Genomic DNA, 22666 nt, shown 5'->3' on the forward strand with positions numbered 1-22666 from the left:
GAATTCACCCAAATAGAGATGAAAATTGAAACCATCTGGATGCTTGAGTTTTTCCCAGGAGATAAAACACATACATGGGAAAGAACCAAGAATAACAGCATGGAGAGGGCCCATACTGAGATCCAGGGGGAAAAAAAACGATCCAAAGAAATTGGCAGTGACAGAAGGTTCAAAGTGGAGGATGAAAAGCAAAAGATCGTCATGTCTTGTATGCCAGTGAATAAAATATTTGATGAAGGAAGTAGTAGTCCTAATGTCAAATACTGTAGAGGCTTCTGTAATTGAAGAGTCAAAGTACCAATTGATGTGATATCTGGAAAACTCTAGTACATCTTTGGTGGAACTATTGCCATAAATAGAACAGATACAAGACCAAAGAATGAAAGGATTGTGAGAATAGAGGCAGTGAATGCAGACTTATATATTAAGATCAGATGGAGAAGAAAAAGAAGGAAGATGGAGAACAACTCAACTGGTAGCAAAATCAAAGAAGATATTTGGTTTCATTCATAATTTTTTGGATAGGGGAAAACTTCTTTTTCCCCTATAGGCAGAGAAACAAGAAGCTAGTATGTGGAAAATGAGAGGAAGAAATTCCCAAAGCATGAGAGGATGGAATTAAGAGTACAAGCATAAGGTTAACCTAGGCAATATATACACTGCCTTTTTAAGATAGAAAAAAAAGGAAACAAATGATGTATAAGATAAGACAGAGGAGTTAAGGTACAGAAAAGTGAGGCTGATCTTAATTTAACCAGGCTCTGAATATTGGAAACCTTAGGCAGTGCTCTCAGTAGCTGTCACACAGTTGGTTTCAGATGATGGCATGGCTGGATATCTGGGACCACAGCTGAGAAGTCATCAGTAGGGCAATTGTATGAGATATATCCCTGGGGACAGGAATCAGGTTCATGAGCCTTAATATTACAATATCCTTCTATATAAATGTAAACTAAATATATAAAGATACAGTAAGCATGAAGTACAGGCATGCAACCAGGCTATTATGCAAATAAAACCATGATTTGGGAAAATATTTTATAGAATGAGAAAAGGCTTACAATAAAATGTTTAGCGGCTACAATTGAACATAAAATTCTACATACAGTGTATTGTTAAAATTATATGATACATTAAAAATATCAGTACTGTAAGAAATATACCAGAATGTTAAGGTTGTTATCTCTGAATGATGAAATTATGCAACTTTTGGTTTCCTCTTTATACTTTTTATATACCTAAAGTGAGTAGCTAGGGCATACCATAGAGAACCCATCATAGCAAAGGACAGGGCCATGTCCGGGGCTAAAGATCAAATGCATAAAGATGAAATAACAGATGTCTCAGAACCATGGCAAAGAATCTAGTTGGTCTCAAAAGTCAAGAAATCAGGGAGGTAGATAGTATATCACTACGAGAGAAAATAGCTGCATCTCAAGTAAGCAGGTACCCTCTGCTGTGTATTTAATCTCTCTTGAGTTGAGAGATTGTTGGGCAACCACCTGTGCAGCTGTGTCAAAGGAGAGGTGGTGGTGTTGCTCATGGGGGCTATTATCACCAAGAATCATACTTCCTTAAAATACCAGTACATTTCACTAGCATTTATCAGAATAGCATTATATTTTCATTGCCAAATTACATCACCAAATTGCATAATTGTGATTCCTTGAAAGCACTAAAGTCGTGAATTGACTTGAATATGAATACATTTAGTATCTGTAATTGTGCCATTTTCATTTATGGAAAAGTATATCTAGAGACAAGAAATAATGTTCATTTTAGCATTTAAGATATGTCTCTAAAACTGTGGTCCTATTTCAAATTCTACACTAGGGATCAGCAAACTATGGATCCTGAGCCAAAACCAGCCCTCTGTAAATAAACTTTTATTGGAACACAGCCATGCCCACTTACTTTTATACAGTTTATACCTGCTTTCGTGCTATGGTAGCAGTGTTGAATATTTGAAAGAGAAACCTTATAGGCTACAAAACCTAAGATACTTATTACCTGGCCTATTATAGAGTAAATTTGCCTGCCCCGTGCTATCCCATTTTAAAATGCCATATCAGTTCAGTTCCGTTGCTCAGTTGTATCCGACCCTTTGCCATATACTTTTAAAAAATTTTTGTTGTTGTTATTGCTGTTTAGTGATAAATTACTCATTTGTTTGTTTAATGTAGATGATTTCTATGTGAAATAATTGCACATATTATTCACTAATTGTTGTTAGGTTACCAGCAGGCTAGTTCCTCATATAAGATTAAAATGGCTGAAGTTGGAGAACTGGCAAAAACAATGATCCAGTCATTGGAGTTGCTTGAAAATCAACTTGTTGAGAAACTTTGGGTACTTAAAGCTCTGCAACATCTCTCAACTTCTGGTTTGTATATTATGTACATAACTGAACACTTCATTCTCAACTATTTTTGTTTTTATCTAATAATGTCGAGTCTATAAAACAATTTTAGAATTTATTTTCAGAAGTTAATTGTACTTTAATGGTGAAAGCACAAGCAGCCAGTGGAATCTGTGCTCACCTCAATGACCCAGATCCCTCTGGACAACTTTTATTTCGTTCATCTGAAATACTTTGGAACTTACTGGAAAAATCTTCAAAAGAAGAAATCATACAACAGCTTAGTAACTTGAAATGTTTGCTGTAAGTATATGGAGTTAGATAGGAATGTTTTTAGCCTTAAAATGATAGCTGGTGACATAACTAAACTCTTTGTTTAAATTTGTGTTCAATTAGGTTTTTGACTCATGTGATAGCTATGTTTCAGGACTTTTTTTTGTACCATGGTATAAATGTATTTGCATAATAACAAGTCTTTTCTTTCTATGTGGAAGACATTTAAAGTAGCTTGTTAACAAAAGTAAATTGTGTCCTTGAGTATATATAAAGTAAAATTAGATATTTAAAAGGACTCTCTCATTTGTTCATTCAGTAAACCTATTTTTGAGTATTTACTCTCTTCCAGATATTGCAGTAAGCATTAGCAATAAAATGAGTGAGACTTATTCATTGATTTATCAAATAATTACTGTCTGCTCTGTACCAAGTTCAGTACTAGGCTGTGGAAGTACAACTGGAAACAGTATAGAGATGGTCTCTATACTGCCATGGCTTTCGTGGCACTTGTATTACGTTAAGAGAGACAGACAAGTAAATAGGCAACTAAAAGAGAGCATACTAAACATTATGAAAGAGAATTGTTGCAAGGTCCTTCATGTTCTCCAGAAGAGGGTAGATCAGTACATTTTTGTTTGCAAGTGACTGAACCCCTAACTCAACTGATTTAAACCAAATAGGAAATTTATGAGTTCATGTAACTACGGAGTCAAGGATAAAACTGATTTCATGTGCAGCTGTATTAAAAGCTCAGCAAATATCAGGACTTGAGCCAGCTTCATCTCTCTTCACTGTTTTCCACTGTGTTGGCTTAAGTCTCAAGATCCATATGGTTAGACCCAAGAAGTCTAGAATCACATCATCACAACCCCAAACCAAGCAGAAGAGAAGACTTCCTATTCCAAAAGCTCAAAGAAAAATTTTCTGAGTTCCTGCTAACCTGGTGCTGACCATATGCCCATTCCAGAGTGAATTACTAGTGACAGAAAGAAGGAATGCTCTAACTAGCTTCCTTTTAGTTAAAGGCAGCATCACAAGAAACAGAAGTGGGGTAAGAGTGACTGCCTAAATAAAAATAAGGATACTGTTATCATAAGAAGAGCAAGCAGGTCCTAGAAGATAAAGTGACAAATGCCCATTGTACAGGGAACCTAACCCGTATTTGGAGAGTTAATGAACACTTCATAACAAACCCTAATCTGATATCTGAATGCTAAATGTGAGTTAGCAACACAAGAGTTTTGCATGTAGAGAGCATCCTAGACAGAGGAAGAGAAGGGAAAGCAGAATTTAGCAAAATTGAAAAATTTAAAGAAATTCAATATAGTAAGAGAGAAAATACAGGGTAGAATGGTGAAAGATGAAGCTAACGATGTTAGCAGAGATCATAGCATGGAAGGCCTGATAAGCCGTGGTAAAGAGGTAGGACTTTATCCTGAGAACAAAGGAAAAAGCCTTCAAGTAATTTTAGAAAGAAGAATGATGTAACTGAATCTTTATTTTAGAAAAGTCACTTTGACCACCATGTATAGACTCGATTGAGAGATTCTTATTTGCTCCCTCAGTGAATTACAGGTAGATTTGGAAAGAGAAAAGATTAGAAATATTTTGAAATGAATAAAAAAGGGAGATTTTGGTGGGAAATACTTGAGTATTTCCATAGAAATATGGCTTTAAAGATATGATTTTATTTTTTAGGGCTTTGAAGGAAGTATTTAAAAATCTGTTTATAAGAGGCATTAGTCATTATGATCGTCAGCTTAGAAACGACATATTAGTGATCACAACAATTATATCTCAAAATCCTGGGGCACCAATGATTGTAAGTATAAATCAAATTGCATTTTAATTTTAATTGTGGAAGCGGTGGGTGTAGGGGGCAGGAAAGAGTCCTAAACGGTGTTGTAACGTTTATGTGAAAGTGAAAGTCATTCAGTCATGTCCGACTCTTTGAGTGACCCCATGGACTGTCCATGAAATTCTCTAGGCCAGAATACTGGAGTGAGTGGCCTTTCCCTTCTCCAGGGGATCTTCCCAATATTTATGTACTTTGTTGTAAATACCAGGTTATGTCATTATGGTCACCAGTATACTTGCGGTCTGCCAATTCTTCTTTGCATCCCTTTGGACAGCTGAGATCTTCCTCATGTACTCAATATTTACTATTCATGATGTTTTTCATCTCTTCCTGATGATATGAGTTTCTAACTGTTATCATTCCTTTCACCCAAAGAACTTCCTTCACCATTCCTTGTGATGCAGATCTGCTGACTGCTAGCAACAAATTTTCTTAGTTTCTTGTATCTTAGAATAGTTTTAATTAACTTTAATTCTTGACATCTGTGTTCACAAAATATGGAATTCTAGATGCAATTTTTCTTCTGTTTTAGCACTTTAAAGATATCATTCCACTGTCTTCTGGCCTCCATTGTTTTCTATAAGAAGCAGTCATTATTTCAAATTGCTGTTCTATGTAAAATGTATCACTTTGTCCTCTGACTGTTTTCAAGATTTTCACTCTATTTTTGGTTTTCAGCAGTTTTACTATAATGTGCCAAGATATGATTTTTTCTCTGTATTTGCCCTGATTGAGATTCATAGATCTTCCTGAATATGTTATTGTTGTTCAGTGTCTGACTCTGCGACCCCATGGACTGCAGCACGCCAGGCTTCCCTGTCCTTCACCATCTCCTGGAGTTTGCCCAAACTCATGTCCATTCAGTTGGTGATGCCCTCCAACCATCTTATCCTCTGTCATCCCCTGCTCCTCCTGCCTTCAATCTTTCCCAGCATCAGAGTCTTTTCCAATGAGATGGCTCCTGGCATCAGGTGGCCAAAGTATTGGAGCTGAAGCTTCAGCATCAGTCCTTCCATTGAATATTCAGTGTTGATTTCCTTTAAATTTACTTATTAACTTTGATTTAAATTTGCTGAATATGTAAATTTAAGGAAAAACCAGTGATTCAGTGGCTCAGATGCTAAAGAATCTGCCTGCCATGCAGAAGACCCAGGTTCAATCTCTGGGTTGGGAAGATCCCCTGGAGAAGAGAATGGCTACCCATTCTAGTATTCTTGCCTGGAGAATTCCATGAACAGAGGAGCCTGGAGGATTACAGTCCATGGGTCTCAAAGAGTTGACCCGACTGAGCAGGTAACACTTTCACTTTCACTTGGAGAGTTTAAGACCACAATTCTTTAAATATTTTTCCAACCCGATTCTCTCTCTCCTGTCCTTCTGAAACTGATTATACTTAATTTCTTTGATATTATCCCACAGGTTGCCTGTGATTGCCTCTGTCTTCTAGTTCTTCAAACCACTAAGATTACAGGTTTACCCTGAATTTTAGCATCTGTTTAAGGTGCAGGGCCTGGCCTCAGTCTAAAAGTCATTTTTTTCATTCATTACCTACATAGCTTCCTAGTCAAGGCTGCAATATGTAGGTGGACCTATGTTTCTGTGGAAGCCTTTGGTCAGTCAATAAATCTTCATTAGCATCCTTGCAAACACTTGGGTGAATTCCATGAATGTGAATCAACAGGTATAACATCTTCACATTTTCAAGAAAACAGGTAGATCTTAAAGTAGTAGGAATATGTAGTTGCAAGCTCAAAAGCCCAAAGTTTGTCTTATAAATTCTTCCTAATGTACAAAGTCCACCTAGAATATCTCTGTCAGGAACGAGTTCCCTCATGCTGAAATGTTTGCAGTTCTCGTCATTCTTCAGGGCTTTTTGGGTTAAATAGGAATTGTTTGTTTTCTCTTGACCAAGCCTTTCATATATGAGAGTGGTTGATGTCAGGATGGGGAACTGGGGGATGTTAAGAAGAAAAGCTGTTGAAAATAACTATTTTCTTTCTTTGTTTTGTCAATTGAAGCTGTGGATAATGAATTACATAAGTAACTTATAGTAAAACATTTTTAGGTTCCTAACAAATTTTAAACAGCATCTTATAAAATATTCATAGAATAATGTAAAATATTTCTTAGGACCTACAAAATTAAGTTTAATATTAAATAAATTACAGGCTTATCTGGCTATATGCTTTTATTTTCTTGCTTTCATCCCTTCCTATTATTAGTGCTTTATGAATTCAAATCAATGACAAAGGAGAATGTGACAATTATACTTAAATATTAGGTAAATATGGGAATCTGTAACCTAATTTCCATATAACTAATTCATCCGTTTCTTTTGTGTATTTTTATTAGGAATCTGGCTTTACCAGGGATTTGATATTATTTGCGACATTTAATGAAGGTGAAAACCATAAAATTTTCAAGTTATAATTATCTTAATATGTCTTATACATCATTTTAGCTTTTATTTTCCTTTTCCTTTTTTTCTCCCTCACAGTTAAAAGTCAAAATCCTTTGGTAAAAGGTCTTAAGCTTTCTAATTCCTATGAAGATTTTGAGTTGAAGAAATTGCTGTTTAATATAATTGTGATCTTATGTAAAGATTTATCTACTATACAGGTAAAAAGTAATCAAAACAAAAACTTAAATTGTCTCACTTTGTAGTATAATTTTTTAAAAGTCACAGCTGCAAATCTTTCATCAGCCCATATGTTTACCATACTACTCCTACTACTAAGTCGCTTCAGTCGTGTCCGACTCCGTGCGACCCCATAGACGGCAGCCTACCAGGCTCCCCGCCCTTGGGATTCTCCAGGCAAGAATACTGGAGTGGGTTGCCATTTCCTTCTCCAATGCATGAAAGTGAAAAGTGAAAGTGAAGTCGCTCAGTCGTGCCCGACTCTTATCGACCCCATGGACTGCAGCCTACCAGGCTCCTCCATCCATGGGATTTTCCAGGCAAGAGTACTGGAGTGGGGTGCCATTGCCTAAGTAACAAACTCTTACTCACTGGAATTTTACCTTTTCAAAATTTTTCATATCTATTAATGAATAGTGATTTTACCTAAATTAAAATCAAACAAGTCAAGGAAAAGCAGGAGAACATAGGAGATTTATTTATATATTTAGAGCTGCTAAAAAGAGAACATAATATGAAAGGCAATCCATATAGGCCCACCCAGCCTAATAGTCTCTCTGACCATAGTAATAAGGGATGATTTAATGCTAGAAGAAATTGCTCATCTCTGTGATGCCCATTTCAAGCCCTATGACCCTGCTTTTTCTCCACACAAATCTAACTTCTTTGTACACACACACACACATATAAACACTTGGCCTTCCCTGGTGGCTAACACAGTAAAGAATCCACCTGCAATGCGGGAGACCTGGGTTCGATCCTTGGGTCGGGAAGATTCCCTGGAGAAGAGAATGGCTACCCACTCTAGTATTCTGGCCTGGAGAATTCCATGGACAGAGGAGCCTGGCGGGCTGCAGTCCATGGGGTCACAAAGAGTTGGATATATGAGTGACTGACTCATATATATATATTACCCATGAATTATCTTAATACTTTATATCCTAAATAAAGCATGATGTAATTTGAAGAACACTGGAAATGAATTTCAGTCTGTATTATCATCTACTTGCTATATGACCTTGGCAAAGTCACCTGAACTTTCTGAGGCTCAATTTCTCTGTCTCTTGTGAGACTGAGATAAAGGCTTTGTAAAAGGTAATAGAAAAAAATAACTACTTATTAACAATTCCATCTGTTTAGTTAATAATACTACATTAGTTGAAATTTCATTTTAGTCTTAAAACTCAAGTTCCAGGGAGGCATTCAGTCTATTAACATTATTAGTAATAATATAAAAGTGGTATAGTATAGTGATTAAGGCTTTAGTCAGGTAGACTTCAGTTTCTTTGCTTTCTAGTTAATGTGAATAGTTAATACTTGAATAAGTATTTTAGCTTATTTCAATTCCAGTTATCTCAATTTCAAAATGGAAAAAATATGTATCTCATGAAATTATTATGAGGATTAAAAGAGCTAAGAAAAATTTTTGGTAGTGCCACTTTGAGGAATATACCAAAACATGCTCAGGAAAAAGCCCGTCTTTACAATTATAACTTTATTATTCATATCAAAAACATGTACTCTGTAGAACCTAAATGTATTTTCTGAAATGTCATATAGAAAATTAATAGAATGTGTTTTATTATTGCAATGGAGTATCATATAACTATTAAAATGACAGATACAGAGTCAAATGGCACAAAGGTTATGGTAAGTTACTTAAAGCACAGATGTAAGCAGTGGAATCAATCAATTTTTTTTCTGTCATATGTTTGTGTTTGTGGCTCAGTAGTGGTAGTAATAATGAATATGTGTACTATTACAGTTCACAGAGTATTTCAAAAAAAATTATTCACTTAATATAGCAATGCTAGAACTAATAGTTATTTTTGCTTTCTCAGTTCTAAATCTTGTGCTCTTTCCATGTGGAATAATATAAATTTCAGAAAAATCCATAGATACCGTTGTGAAAATGTCTTTGTAGAATAATGCCAGATGAAAAGAAAATTGAATAGAATATAGCACATGGTGTGTTACTATCTTGTGAACCATAAATATGTATCAGTCAGAATCAACTATAATATGAACTTGATTGTCATATTATCATAGCATTGTACTTTTTATTTTTATTGAAATCATGGATTCAATACAAACTAGATAGAGTACTTGTATAAGTTCTGTTGCCTATGCTTAAAAATTAGCTGTAGTCTTGATCATAACTTCAGACAAAATTGATTTCTTAAAGTGTACAATTTCTTAAAGTATACAACTCAAATATACAATTGAGTTTCTAAAAGGTTTCTTTTTTAGAAAACCAAGGAAGGCAGAAATAACCACCAGCTTATTTGCCCCAAATTTTTGACTCTTGTGGTTTTATCATAAGCAGGAGCTATGTTATAGCAGTTCTACAGTTACAGAAACTGCATATATAAGTAATATAGATTTTTTAATTACTACTTATTATATATTATTGTCAGCCATAGAGTGCATAGCCCAGAAAGGGGGATCATAGTGAACTGTTGTTATTATTGAGTTTGGGTTTTGGTTTTTTAGTTTTTGGTACTTAACATAGCTTGGAATCTTTAGGAAGGAAATATTTTGAAATCATCATCAATAACACATCAAATTGGAAATCTTTTATTAAATTTCCTTAAATTGTTTTAATTATGTTTCTAACATAGTACTTTTGCGTTTCTCGTAGCTATTAATTGATGGCAAAGTTATTTTGGCTTTGTTTACCTATGTTAAAAGGCCTGAGAAACACAAAATACTTGAATGGTCTGCAGCACAGTATGAAGAACTACAGCTGCACGCAATTGCCACTTTGTCATCAGTGGCTCCTTTTTTAATAGACGAGTACTTGTTCTATAAGGGAAATGATCAAGTCCTTGAATTTCTAGCATGGTGTGATAACGAAGGTAAGTGGGCTTTCAGATTCCTGTCAAAATTCCAATTTACATATTTCAACTGAATAAAAGTGAAAATGAAGTCGCTCAGTCATGTCCAGCTCTTTGCGACACTATAGACTGTAGCCCGCCAGGCTCCTCTGTCCATGGAATTTTCCAGGCAAGAATACTGGAATGGGTTGCCATTTCCTTCTCCAGAGAATTTTCCCAACCCGGGGATAGAACTTGGGTCTCCCGCATTGCGGGCAGACTCTTTACCATCTGAGCCACCAGGGAATCCTTCAACTGAATGGTGGTATACAAAAAGAAATACAATTAAAAGGAGAACTAAAAATGTTGCTCTGACCTTCAGTGATTTTAATATATTTAAATTCTGTTTTAAAAAAAAGTCTGAGATTTCATTTAGAGTCAGACGTTAGTAAATGTTAGCTATACCTGATGCATACCTTTCGGTAAAGGAAATCATTCATTTAAACTGATTTAAATTTTTTGTATTATTAGATCTATCCAATAATTATACTAAGTCCTATAATATTGAAATTAGTCATTCAACAAATATTTATTGAATGCCTCGGTTCAGTTCAGTTCAGTCGCTCAGTCGTGTCCGACTCTTTGCGACCCCATGAATCGCAGCACGCCAAGCCTCCCTGTCCATCACCAACTCCCAGAGATCACTCAGACTCACGTCCATCGAGTCAGTGATGCCACCCAGCCATCTCATCCTCTGTCGTCCCCTTTTCCTCCTGCCCTCAATCCCTCCCAGCATCAGAGTCTTTTCCAATGAGTCAACTCTTCCCATGAGGTGGCCAAAGTACTGGAGTTTCAGCTTTAGCATCAGTCCTTCCAAAGAAATCCCAGGGCTGATCTCCTTCAGAATGGACTGGTTGGATCTCCTTGCAGGCCAAGGGACTCTCAAGAGTCTTCTCCAACACCACAGTTCAAAAGCATCAATTCTTCGGCACTCAGCCTTCTTCACAGTCCAACTCTCACATCCATACATGACCACAGGAAAAACCATAGCCTTGACTAGACGGACCTTTCTTGGCAAAGTAATGTCTCTGCTTTTTAATATGCTATCTAGGTTGGTCATAACTTTCCTTCCAAGGAGTAAGCGTCTTTTAATTTCATGGCTTCAGTCACCATCTGCAGTGATTTTGGAGCCCCCAAAAATAAAGTCTGACACTGTTTCCACTGTTTCCCCATCTATTTCCCATGAAGTGATGGGACCGGATGCCATGATCTTCATTTTCTGAATGTTGAGCTTTAAGCCAACTTTTTCACTCTCCACTTTCACTTTCATCAAGAGGTTTGTGAGTTCCTCTTCACTTTCTGCCATAAGGGTGGTGTCATCTGCATATCTGAGGTTACTGATATTTCTCCTGGCAATCTTGATTCCAGCTTGTGCTTCTTCTAGCCCAGCATTTCTCATGATGTACTCTGCATATAAGTTAAATAAGCAGGGTGATAATATACAACCTTGACGTACTCCTTTTCCTATTTGGAACCAGCCTGTTGTTCCATGTCCAGTTCTAACTGTTGCTTCCTGACCTGCATACAGATTTCTCAAGAGGCAGGTCAGGTGGTCTGGTATTCCCATCTCTTTCAGAATTTTCCACAGTTTATTGTGATCCACACAGTCAAAAGCTTTGGTATAGTCAATAAAGCAGAAATAGATGTTTTTCTGGAACTCTCTTGCTTTTTTGATGATCCAGCGAATGTTGGCAATTTGATCTCTGGTTCCTCTGCCTTTTCTAATGCCTACTAGTTACCATATGTTGTTTTATCTGCTAAAGAAACATTTATGTTCAAAATAATAAAATCCTACCTTCATGGAGCTTCAAATCTAGATCTCTAGCCACATATTGTCTGCTAAATTAACAAGAGCCATAATTTATATGACTATTTCATCTCAATTCTCATAATTCTTAGAAGGGAAATATATTCTTAAAAAAAATTTATACGGAAGATACTGCTTTCTTTTCTGGTAGTAACTTTGCTTTGGAAATAATTTTACATTGTGAATTTTTATTAGATCAGGAATAGCACTCATTTATCAATGAGGGAGAGAAAACTATGGCTTATTTTTTTTCTCTAGCTTTTAATATGATGAGTTATTAAATTGTCATGTTAAATTCAGTTCAGTTCAGTCGCTCAGTCGTATCCGACTCTTTGTGATCCCATGAACCGCAGCACACCAGGCCTCCCTGTCCATCACCAGCTCCCAGAGTTTACCCAAACTCGTGTCCATTGAGTCAGTGATGCCATCCGACCATCTCATCCTCTGTCATCCCCTTCTCCTCCTGCCCTCAATCTTTCCTGCACGTTAAATAAAACAATTCTCCTGCATCTCCTTTATATAATTTATATTTATAGAAATCTATGAGACCAAAGAAAAGCAAAAGGTAATGCTGCTTAACCAAAGGAACCCTGATGGCTAACAGTTATTTAGTACCTACTGTGAGGTAGGCCTTAACCCTTTCAACAGTATTAAATTGTTTAGGCTTCAAAACAAATCTAGGAGTTATAGGTTCTGTTATTAGCCCTGTAGGTCAGTGGATAGAACTCAGTCAGAGGAGTTCAATAACTTGTCCCTTTCAAATAGTAAGTAGCAGAGCCAGGATTTAATACAGGGAGTCTAGTTCCAGAATGCACATTCTTAAACGTATACACATTACTGAGAATAGTATTTTGAACTTTTTTTTTTAGCACCAAACAAAAAGGTACCTCTAAAAGAACCTTTCTAAGAATGCATATTATATCCAAGAAAGAGCAAGACTGACCATAAAGCTAGAGTAATTAAAATTATAATGTACTAAACTTGGAATAGACCAGTGAAATGGAATATATGGGAGGTGGGCATTATCAGAGATGATATTGCCAATCAATGAGAAAAAAATAGTGCTCGGGCAGTCGGCCCTCTGTGAGAAAAATAAAGATTAGATCTTTTCAACTTGTTTTAAAAAGTTAATTGCAAAATGAACTAAAACCCTAAATGTAAAACACTGTAAAAAATCTTAGAAGAAAACATGGGAAATTATCTCTATGATAATAGGGTGAAAAAAGATTTTTTTAAAAAACAGAAGAGTTTAAACTATAAGATTATAAAAGATTATTAAATGTATCAATTACTGTAAAACAGAAATATCTGTGTGACAGAATGACAGAATCTGAATAAGATAACTAACAATCTACAAATTGAGAGAAGATATTTATTCACCCCTCTGACTGATAAACAATTGTAATTCAGGCTCATAAAGAACTCTTAAATATCAAAAAGAAAATAACTCATTAGAGTAGACAAAGAATAAGGTTTGCCAAGAAAAATTTTCAAAATTTTTGAAGAAAATCTCAAATTTTCAAAAAAAGAAAATTAAAAGACACTCAACCCCACTGCACTACAGAGGAAATGTAATTGCTCTGCAAATTAAGATAACAGTGAACTACCATTTCACATTTAATAGATCAAGGGAAAAAAAATCTATTTATATACATTGTACTCATATAACCACTTTGGGAAACAATCTGGCAACTTGAGTAGAACTCCATGTGGGTGTACCCTACAGGATTCTGGTGTCACAGGCAAAACACTTTGTGGAAACAAGAGGACATGAACTAGAATCATCTTAGCAGTTTGTACTAGTGAACAGATAAACTGTTATTTATAATGTGGATGTGGAAAACAGTTAAAACTGAGTGATCTAGATCTACTTGTAACCATGTGAATAATTTTTAAAACATAATGTTGAGTTAATAAAAAACAAATGACAAAAGATACATGCAATAATGATACATTTGAGTAAAATTTAAAAATATATATTTGTATACAGTAAATAGAAAGAAGAGGGGAATTGAAATCACATTTACTTCCCTAAAAAGAAAAATCCTGAAGTATGACAAAATTTTACCATCTTTTTAAACATATATAGACAGAAATAATATCTAAATTTCTTGATGTAAACTAAACTATTAATATTTTTCTACAGATTCCTTCTTTAGTCATGGTAACAGTTTTCATGGTGCAGGTGGCCGTGGCAACAAGTTTGCCCAGATGCGTTACAGTTTAAGACTCTTGAGAGCCATGGTCTACCTTGAGAATGATACTATAAACAAGGATCTGTGTGAAAACGGAGCAATTCAGCAACTAATAGGTAAAACATAACATGTTTCTGTCCTGATGAAAGTAGGATTCTTATAAATTAGAAATTTTGTTTGAAATGTTTTTCTATACATTTATTTTGTCTGATAGCTGACAAACTCCTGAATATTTCTTGATTTTTGTTTCATACTATTGGTATAAATTAGTTTGTCTTTACTAAAACATCAGGATTACTTATCCTTTAAACATTTGTTTATTTAATTCAGATATGGTTTCATTTAGGATTATCTTTATCCTTTTTTTAATCGACTATTGTTATGTCTCATTCTGTTAGTAGTAAGATCACCATTTTTTGGCCAGGCCTTTTGGAGTCATTTTAAAAGAGGAAAACATTACATTTTCCAATGCATTTGACATACCAGAACACTGGTACACTGGTGTATTCAGAAATTTACATAGGCTTTCTGGTGTGAAATATCAGGATATCCTTAATTTCTAACTTAGAGTTGACAATGCCAAGTCACTTTATCCCCAACATTCATACATGTGAGCTCAAAATTGAGTTCTCAAAAAATTGAGAACCCCTAAAGTTAAAACGTTATGCCTTTTATTATTAAAAAAATAATAAATAGTTCTCTGGCCCTAACCTTTCCTGACTTTGAGAAGTAAGACTTATATTAATCATATTCATGTTCAGTGACTGCCACATGGGTAAGTGATATAATTTGCTGGATGTCAGTTAATTATAAATGCTTACTCAAAAACTTTCTTGTCTGTTAAGACAAGTGCCCACTCTTCCATCAGTAGTAGATTGGGATGAAAGTGAAAGTCACTCAGTCATATCCTACTCTTTGTGATCCCATGAACTATATAGAGTCCATCGAATTCTCCAGGCCTGAACAATGGAGTGGGTAGCTGTTCCCTTCTCCAGGGGATCTTCCCAACCTAGGAATTGAACCCAGGTCTCCTGCATTGCAGACAGATTCTTTACCAGCTGAGCCACCAGGGAAGCCTGGATCGGGGTGGTACCCTCTAATATTATTACAAATAAACCAAATGAGGATTTTGAAAAAAAGGGGCTAGGCAAAAACATTCACTGTATTGATGAGTTTACTTAGGATGACCAAACCTGAAAGTAGATTTTATCTCTTCTGTGCACATTTCATTATGCAGAATTCAATGTTAAGGCCCCAGCCTAACAGGATGAATACAGTTTTCCATATATCCAGGAAGAAGTCTTAATCTTACCTGGGTGGTAAGTGGGGAAGGAAAAGCAAATAGCAAGGGTTCTTTTCTTCTTAGGACCTTATCCCTTTATCTTGAAAGAAACTGATCTTTATTATGTGAGTTCCTAGAGGTAGGGATCTTCTCTTACTGAGTCTAACAGAGGGCTCCGTAGTAGTAATAAGCTCAACAAATAGTAATTGCATTGTAAACACAAATGTTTATACACCTGTTGTCTAGGCACTGATGTCATAAATATGTATAGAGCAGAACTCTCAGGACCTTGCCTTAATGGAAACAAAAGGAAAGATATACGTCATAGAAAGATAATATGAGTTACCCTGCACCATCAGTAAAGCACCTAGTGAGTAGTACAGAGAGTAAATGGCACAGGGTAGTTTTCAAGGCTGGGCAATCTTAACAGGAAACTTTATGAGTAAGGGTGTGAAGGTAAGGCTGTTTCAAGAGGAAAAAAGAGAAAGAAATGGTCTTTCACACAAGGGGACAGCATTAGCAAAGACACGAAGCCAAAATATACATGATAGTGTGTTCAGAGATAGTTTAAGTGGAGTCAAAGTTTTATGAAGATAAATAATATGAGATAAAGTTAAGTGTTAAGTCAGAGGCCAAGCTAGAAAGAGTTTTGAATGGCAGATAATAATAGACTTTGAACTTCATCCACTTTAAGCACAGGGAGCTATTAGTAGTTTGGATTAGGGAAGTTATATATACAATGCTATTTTAGAAAGAAGAAATACAAAAGAAATATATCTAATGATTTAAAATAGGACACAGGGAGGGTAAACGTAGGGAGTTAAAGAATAAATATTAAGAAAATAATTCAGTATTAACATTTATTACAGATAACAGAGAACGTGACATAGCTGTACACAGATAGGAAGAAGAGGAGTTAATCTAGAAAAGAGAAGCAGACCTGAGGCAAGCCAAGTTGGATTCCTAGAAGGTGTCCTAATAAGAGAATATAGGCCTTCTGTCCATGGCATACCTTTGCCCTGGCCTCCAGCACACTCAACTAGCCTTCCTAGACTCTGATCCTTCACCTGTAATTCACCATAACAGGACCAAGAACTGTCCCTTCAGGGACAACTATGGAAATAGGCTATAGTTTCCATGGCCCTTTTACTTTGAAACATAGCTCCACACCTTGCTGTTAATGCTAATTCCCTTTGATTCCCTTTAAGTGAAGAAAAGTGACTTTTGTTCCTTATATAAAGTTTAAAGGAGAAGTCCTTTTTGAAGCAAAATGTTCTTGTGAATGACATTCCATCAGTGTAAGTGACTGTTTTCAAGTCTTTTAAAATTTTGATTGGAAGCAAGGAAGAACTTTTAAAGGACATAGAGATATTGCTACCTCAGTTGTCAAAGATGCTTTTGGGTAGACATAATTAGACAACACAGAAAGAAGTAACAGAAATAGAAAACATACTTAGGGCACTCTTCCAAATTGACCCTGTTAATCATAAGGACAAGAAGAGATGAGGCAAGCTAAGATCAGTATTTTGGTCATATATTTGCAAAGGCATGTGTCTTTGCCTCATGAAACTGCATATTTTTAAACAGTTTTGATTTCTTGGTGAAGTATCAGGTTGGAGAAGGCTGCTTTTAATAATATTCAATTAATTATGTACTAGAAATTCTATATATATCAGAATATTGATTGTATTGAGAGCTCAAAGAATCTATTTATCATCTATCTACAGCTTCTAGGAAACCATGCAATGAAAATAACCCTTTTAAAGATAGTTCTAGTTGAAATTTTATAAGAACTTCAGAACAGTAATTGATCAAAATAAAAATACAGTGTTCAATAACTTTACATTCTTTAACTTTCTTCAAATCAGGAATCTTTAAAAATACAATAAGCAAGTATAATGATAAGGAAGAGGCCATTCTTCTGGAAATTCAGTCTGATATTTTACTTATTTTGTCTGGTCTTTGTGAATATCATATTCCTGGGAAGGTATGTATGCCTGTGAATCATTGTTCAGATCTTTCAATCCCATAACATTAGGAACTATTTCTTAGTAAATGTCCATAAATGTTGGTGTTTTTTAATCTTACGATAATTACGTAAAGTATATAGATCTTAAGTATACAGTTCGATTTTGACAAACATCATCCATTTAACCAATATCCTAATTAATATATAGAATTTTTTCTCTCTATAATTCTTTCATGCTGCTTAGCAGCCATGCCCCTACTTGCCTCTAGGCAACCCACTGTTCTGATTTCTATCTTCATAAATTAGTTTTGCCTATTCTTTAACTTTATATGAATCAGTTCAGTTCAGTCGCTCAGTCGTGTCCAACTCTTTGTGACCCCATGAATCGCAGCACGCCAATTATCTACCCTATTAGTTCTGGTTTTTGTCACCCAGCACCATTTCTGAAATATATCCATGTTGTTGCATATATCAATAATTCATTCTTTCTTATTGCTGAATAGTATTTCATTGTGTACCAAAATTTGTTTCTCTATCCCTTGGTGATAAGCACTTGAGCTGATTCCATTTGGGACCACTATGTTTAAAGCTTTAATTAAAGTTGCTGTACTAGTCTTTTTGTGGGGAAAAAATGCTTTCATTTCTCTTTGGTAAATACCTGGGAGTGCAACTGATGAATTATAAGCTAGGTGTTACATTTTGAAGTAACTGGCAAATAGTTCTCCAAAGTGGCTGTACCGTTATAAATGCTATTTTGTGTTTGAATTGGGTTCGTATCTAAAACTAAAAGTTAAAAAAGAGTTTAATTCCTTTTGATCTTTTTAATGCCTTAGAAAACTCTGAGTCTCAGAGATTAATAACTTACATAATAATACAGATTTGGAAATACAAAAATTAAAAATTATGAAGGCTTCAGTACAGTGATTTGAGGGAGAAGCAAAAAGAACAGTAAATACATACTTAGCTCCAAGCTTTGGTGAAACTTCTTATATTCTATCATCTTGTGCCTATGTTCTTCTGGAAAATACTCATAGTCTTGCTTACTGGGACCCAGAATAGAATAACAGGACTATAAGAAAGGTACTTAGTATGGGACAAATATTAACTGGTAATAACGTTATATAAATTATTAAAAGTTTTAACTGCTATTGATTATTTCTCTCTTGGAAACATTAGAAAATCTCCCATAATAGAATTTTAACCCCTTAAATTAGTTGTTGCTATCTGGTACTTATCTGACATTATGTTAGACTACATTCACTACAGTGTGAAAAAAAAAACCATGAGACAAGTCTTATGGGTTTTTTTTTTTTTAAGAAAGAGAAAGAGGAAAAATATACATGGGCATTAAGTTGGCATATTGATTGGTATCCTCTCTTAAAAAATGATCAACTTTACAATAATTTGTCTTAAGTTCCTGAGAAAAGTGAGTAAAAATTAAAAAAATAAAACTGTATTACTGTACTGTATTCCTTGCTGAGATAATCCCACGGACAGAGGACTCTTGTGGGTTACAGTCCATAGGGTCACAAAGAGTAGTTCATGACTGAACAACTGAACATGCACATACACACTATTTTCTTAACAATGTTGTATTTTCCTAGTTGAAAAGTTTTATGGGACAGAATGAAATGGGAAAGGAAATGAGTATTTGTTTATTTCAAGAAATAATTGTAAATAAATCTCTTAGGAAATTTTTGGAACTGAAGGAGTGGATATAATTCTTCATGTAATGAAAACAGACCCCAAGAAGTTACAGAGTGGATTAGGCTATAATGTACTTCTTTATAGTACATTGGACAGCATTTGGTGAGTATGCCTGTGCCCACAGTAAAAGAAAATTACCTCTCTAGCTATGTATCCATTTTCTTCCCTCAAAACTGCAGAAGAAAGACAAGCCTTTTTCTTTTCAATAGTCCAAAAATGACACTTACAAGTATACCTTGGAAAGTAGTCTTGTCCATAACTCAAATATAAAAACCATTCTTGTATCTAAACTTAGATCCTTATATTTGTGATTTGAATGCTTTCCATTTTGGCCTGGCCTGGGAAAACACAAGCATCTACTGTTACTCATATAGTATTCTTCATATCCTTCAAAAGGATATGAAGACTCTTGAATTCCTCATTCATCTTATCTTAAAGAGTTGAAAACCAATTGATTAGGTATTTCCTAGTCAATATTATTTCCCAAAAAGTTTAGCATCCCAAAGGGCAAATAATAAATAAACTGCTTTTCTTAACATCAATTTATGAAATTTTGTCTTGGGGGAAATTACTTGAGTTTCATATATCATTAACACTTATACATTTCTTTTGTTCTATTTGGGTGGAATTCATGAGAGATTTGTTTAAGAAAAAAAAAATCTTCATGACTAGAGACCTAATAGATGTATGTAGAACATTCTACCAATAACAGCAGAAAACACATTTTTAAAATCACTGTAATATTGTGATTTATAATTTAAAAATTTATATTTGCTCCATTTCTAGTACAGAACCCCCCAAACTCTTATAATTTCTTAATAAGAGCAATGAGAACATCTTTTGTTACAATATTTGGTCTTTTATTTTTAGTTCCTATAAAACTTTCAGAGTAATAAAGGTGAAAGTAGTATCTTTCTTTATTCATAACAAGCGCCTTTCAACTACGTCTGAATTTATGGTACTAAGGTGATTTTTGGAAATCCCCTAGAAAACCACAGGATGGGAGCCTGGTTGCCAGGGAACTAACTATATAGTTACTTAAAGGTTGTAACTTTCAGCTCCACCCTCAACCTCCAGGGAGGGGAGAGAGACTGAAAATTGAGTTTAATCACCAATGGCCACTGATCTCATCAGTTATACCTACACAATGAAGCCTCTATAAAAATCCTAAACCATGAGATTGAGGAACTTCCAGGTCAGTGAACACGCGGAGTTGCTGAGAGGGGCATGGAAGATCCAGGCCCCTTCCCTATATACTTTGTCTTGTTCATCTCTTCCATCAGGCTGTCCCCAAGTTATATTATTGTATAGTAAACTGGTACTCTAGTAAGTAAGCTATTTTCCCGAGTTCTGTGAGCTACTCTACATCTGGTTGGTCAGAAGCACAGGTGACAACCTGGACTAGAATCTAATTTTGGGGGGAGGAAAGCAGCATGATCTTGTGGGACTGAGCTCTTAACCTGTGAGACTGGATGCTGACTCTAGGTAGTAGTTTCAGAATTGAATTGAATTGGAGGATACCCAGTTGATGTCCACTGCGAATTGAAGAATTGTTTGGTATAGAAAAAACCTACACACTTGGTGGCCATAAGTGAAGTATTTAGAGTAGTTTTGAGAAGAGACACAGAGATTTTTGTTTGTTTGTTTTACAAGCACATATGGCACATTCTCTAGGGTAAGACATGTACAAGGTCACAAAACAAGCCTAGACAAATTTAACAAAATGGAAATCATTCTTTTCTGACTACAACTGAGTTCAACTAGCAATCAATAACAAAAGGAAACCAGAAAAATCCACAAAAGCATGGAAATCAAACAACACACTTTAGTATAACCATTGGGTCGGAGACAAAAACAAAAAGGAAACTAGAAGATTTCTCAAGGCAAACTAAAATGAAAACACAACATACCTAAACTATTAATAGAAATATACAATCTACCAAGACTGAATCAAGAAGAAATAGAAAGCCTGCTCAGATCAGTAACAATAAAGAGATTAAATCCACAATCAAAAACCTCCCAACCAAAAAAGTCCAGGTCTGGAGAGCTTCGCATGTGATCTGTACAAGGCAAGGATGCCCACTCTTACCGCTTTTACTCAACATAGTACCATAAGTTCTACTCAGAGCAGTTGGGCAAGAAAAAGAAAAAAAAGCATCCAAATCAGAAAAAAAGGGTAAAGTTTGCATCTGTTTGCAGATTACATGATCTTAATATGTAGAAAACACTAAAGACTCCACCAAAAGACTGTTAGAACTAATAAATGAATTCATTAAAGTTGCAGGATACAAAATTAACATACAAAACAATTGCATTTCTATATACTAGTAATGAACTATACAGTAAAGAGGAAATTAGAAGCAATGACATTTGTAATTTCTAAGAATAAAGTTCTTAGAAATCAACATTAACAAGAGGTGAAAGACATAGTGGTGCAATCACAAGCGATATGGAGGCTCCTCAAACAATGAAAAATAGAGCTGCCATATGGTCCAGTAATCTCACTTCTCGGAATATACCCGAAAGAATCGAAATCAGTATCTTGAAGTGATAGCTTCATCCTGTGTTCTATGCTGCGCTGTTCACTGTGAATAATTATTCACTATTCACAATAGTAAAGATACAGAAACAACAGAAATGTCCATCAGATGAATGAAGAAAATGTGTTATGTACATACAGTGGAATATTACTCAGCTTTAAAAAAGAAGGAAATCCTACCATTGGCAACAACATAGGATACATTATGCTAAGTGAAATGTCATTCAGAGAAGGATATCTCTTATACATAATTTCTCTTAAACACTGCATCTAAAATAGTCACCAGTGTAAAAGTAGATAATAGTATGTAGTACGATGGAGTATGTAGAATGATGGAGCGAGGGAGGCTTGATGTGTTGTTCAATGGATATAAAGTTACAGTCATACAAGATTAGTAAGTTCCAGAGATCAGATCTGCAGTGTAACACACAGAGGAGCCTGGTGGGCTACAGTCCAGGGGGTCACAAAGAGTCAGACACGACTGAGTGACTTCACTCACTCACTCACATTGCACATAGACCTACTCTAGAATATAGTGGCTAGAGTTAAGGTAAGATGTTGTGTACTTAAACATTTGTTAAGTGAGTAGATCTCATATGTTCAATGGTCTTATTCCCCCCACCAAAAAGAAACACCAACAACAAAAACACACAAAGGGATATAAGGAAACTTTAATAGGTGATAAATGTTTTTATTACCTGGATTGTGATGATAGCAACACAAGTATTTGCATATGTCCAAACTCACCAAATTATATACAAAACTATATACAGATTAAAAATTCCAATTATACTGCAATAAACATGGGGGTAGTAGGGAAACTCTGATGAATATTACTTTCCAAAGGATAAAGTAACTAGATGTATCCCCTGGAAATTCTCTCGTTTTATACAGAGCTGGAATAGTCAGCTCTCTTCCAGATAAACATGGGCAATGGGGCTAATCAATTATCTAGTTTCTTTTTTACTACAGAGAAGGATATAGTGATAACATGATAACCTGATCTTTAGTTTCAACAGCAAAGTCTTATTGACCAAAGTGCTGTATTAAGCCTAGTAAAAAGTTCAGACATGAGTATTGAGTACCTTCCTATATACCAATATATTGGGCTTCAGTGGTTACTGCAGAAAATAACTTGATGTTTTATCCCTTTTTTATTT

At 35.2% G+C, this 22666-nt stretch overlaps 1 protein-coding gene across 11 annotated transcripts in view; it reads left to right on the forward strand.

Annotated features, from left to right (window-relative positions):
- Positions 1-22666, forward strand: part of CFAP69 (cilia and flagella associated protein 69) — a 60249-nt gene that overhangs the window by 20756 nt on the left and 16827 nt on the right. For 10 of the 11 annotated variants that reach the window (XM_070787969.1, XM_070787968.1, XM_070787972.1 and 7 more), the window contains 9 exons: positions 2234-2383; positions 2485-2662; positions 4334-4457; positions 6846-6894; positions 6991-7112; positions 9773-9989; positions 13961-14125; positions 17160-17278; positions 18951-19069. In XM_070787969.1, the coding sequence (XP_070644070.1) occupies positions 2234-2383; positions 2485-2662; positions 4334-4457; positions 6846-6894; positions 6991-7112; positions 9773-9989; positions 13961-14125; positions 17160-17278; positions 18951-19069 (1243 nt within the window). The remainder of the gene's footprint in view (positions 1-2233; positions 2384-2484; positions 2663-4333; positions 4458-6845; positions 6895-6990; positions 7113-9772; positions 9990-13960; positions 14126-17159; positions 17279-18950; positions 19070-22666) is intronic. The other variant, XM_070787971.1, reaches the window with a different exon arrangement.

The sequence above is a fragment of the Bos indicus genome, chromosome 4 (assembly GCF_029378745.1).
Source record: "Bos indicus isolate NIAB-ARS_2022 breed Sahiwal x Tharparkar chromosome 4, NIAB-ARS_B.indTharparkar_mat_pri_1.0, whole genome shotgun sequence".
Taxonomy (NCBI): domain Eukaryota; kingdom Metazoa; phylum Chordata; class Mammalia; order Artiodactyla; family Bovidae; genus Bos; species Bos indicus.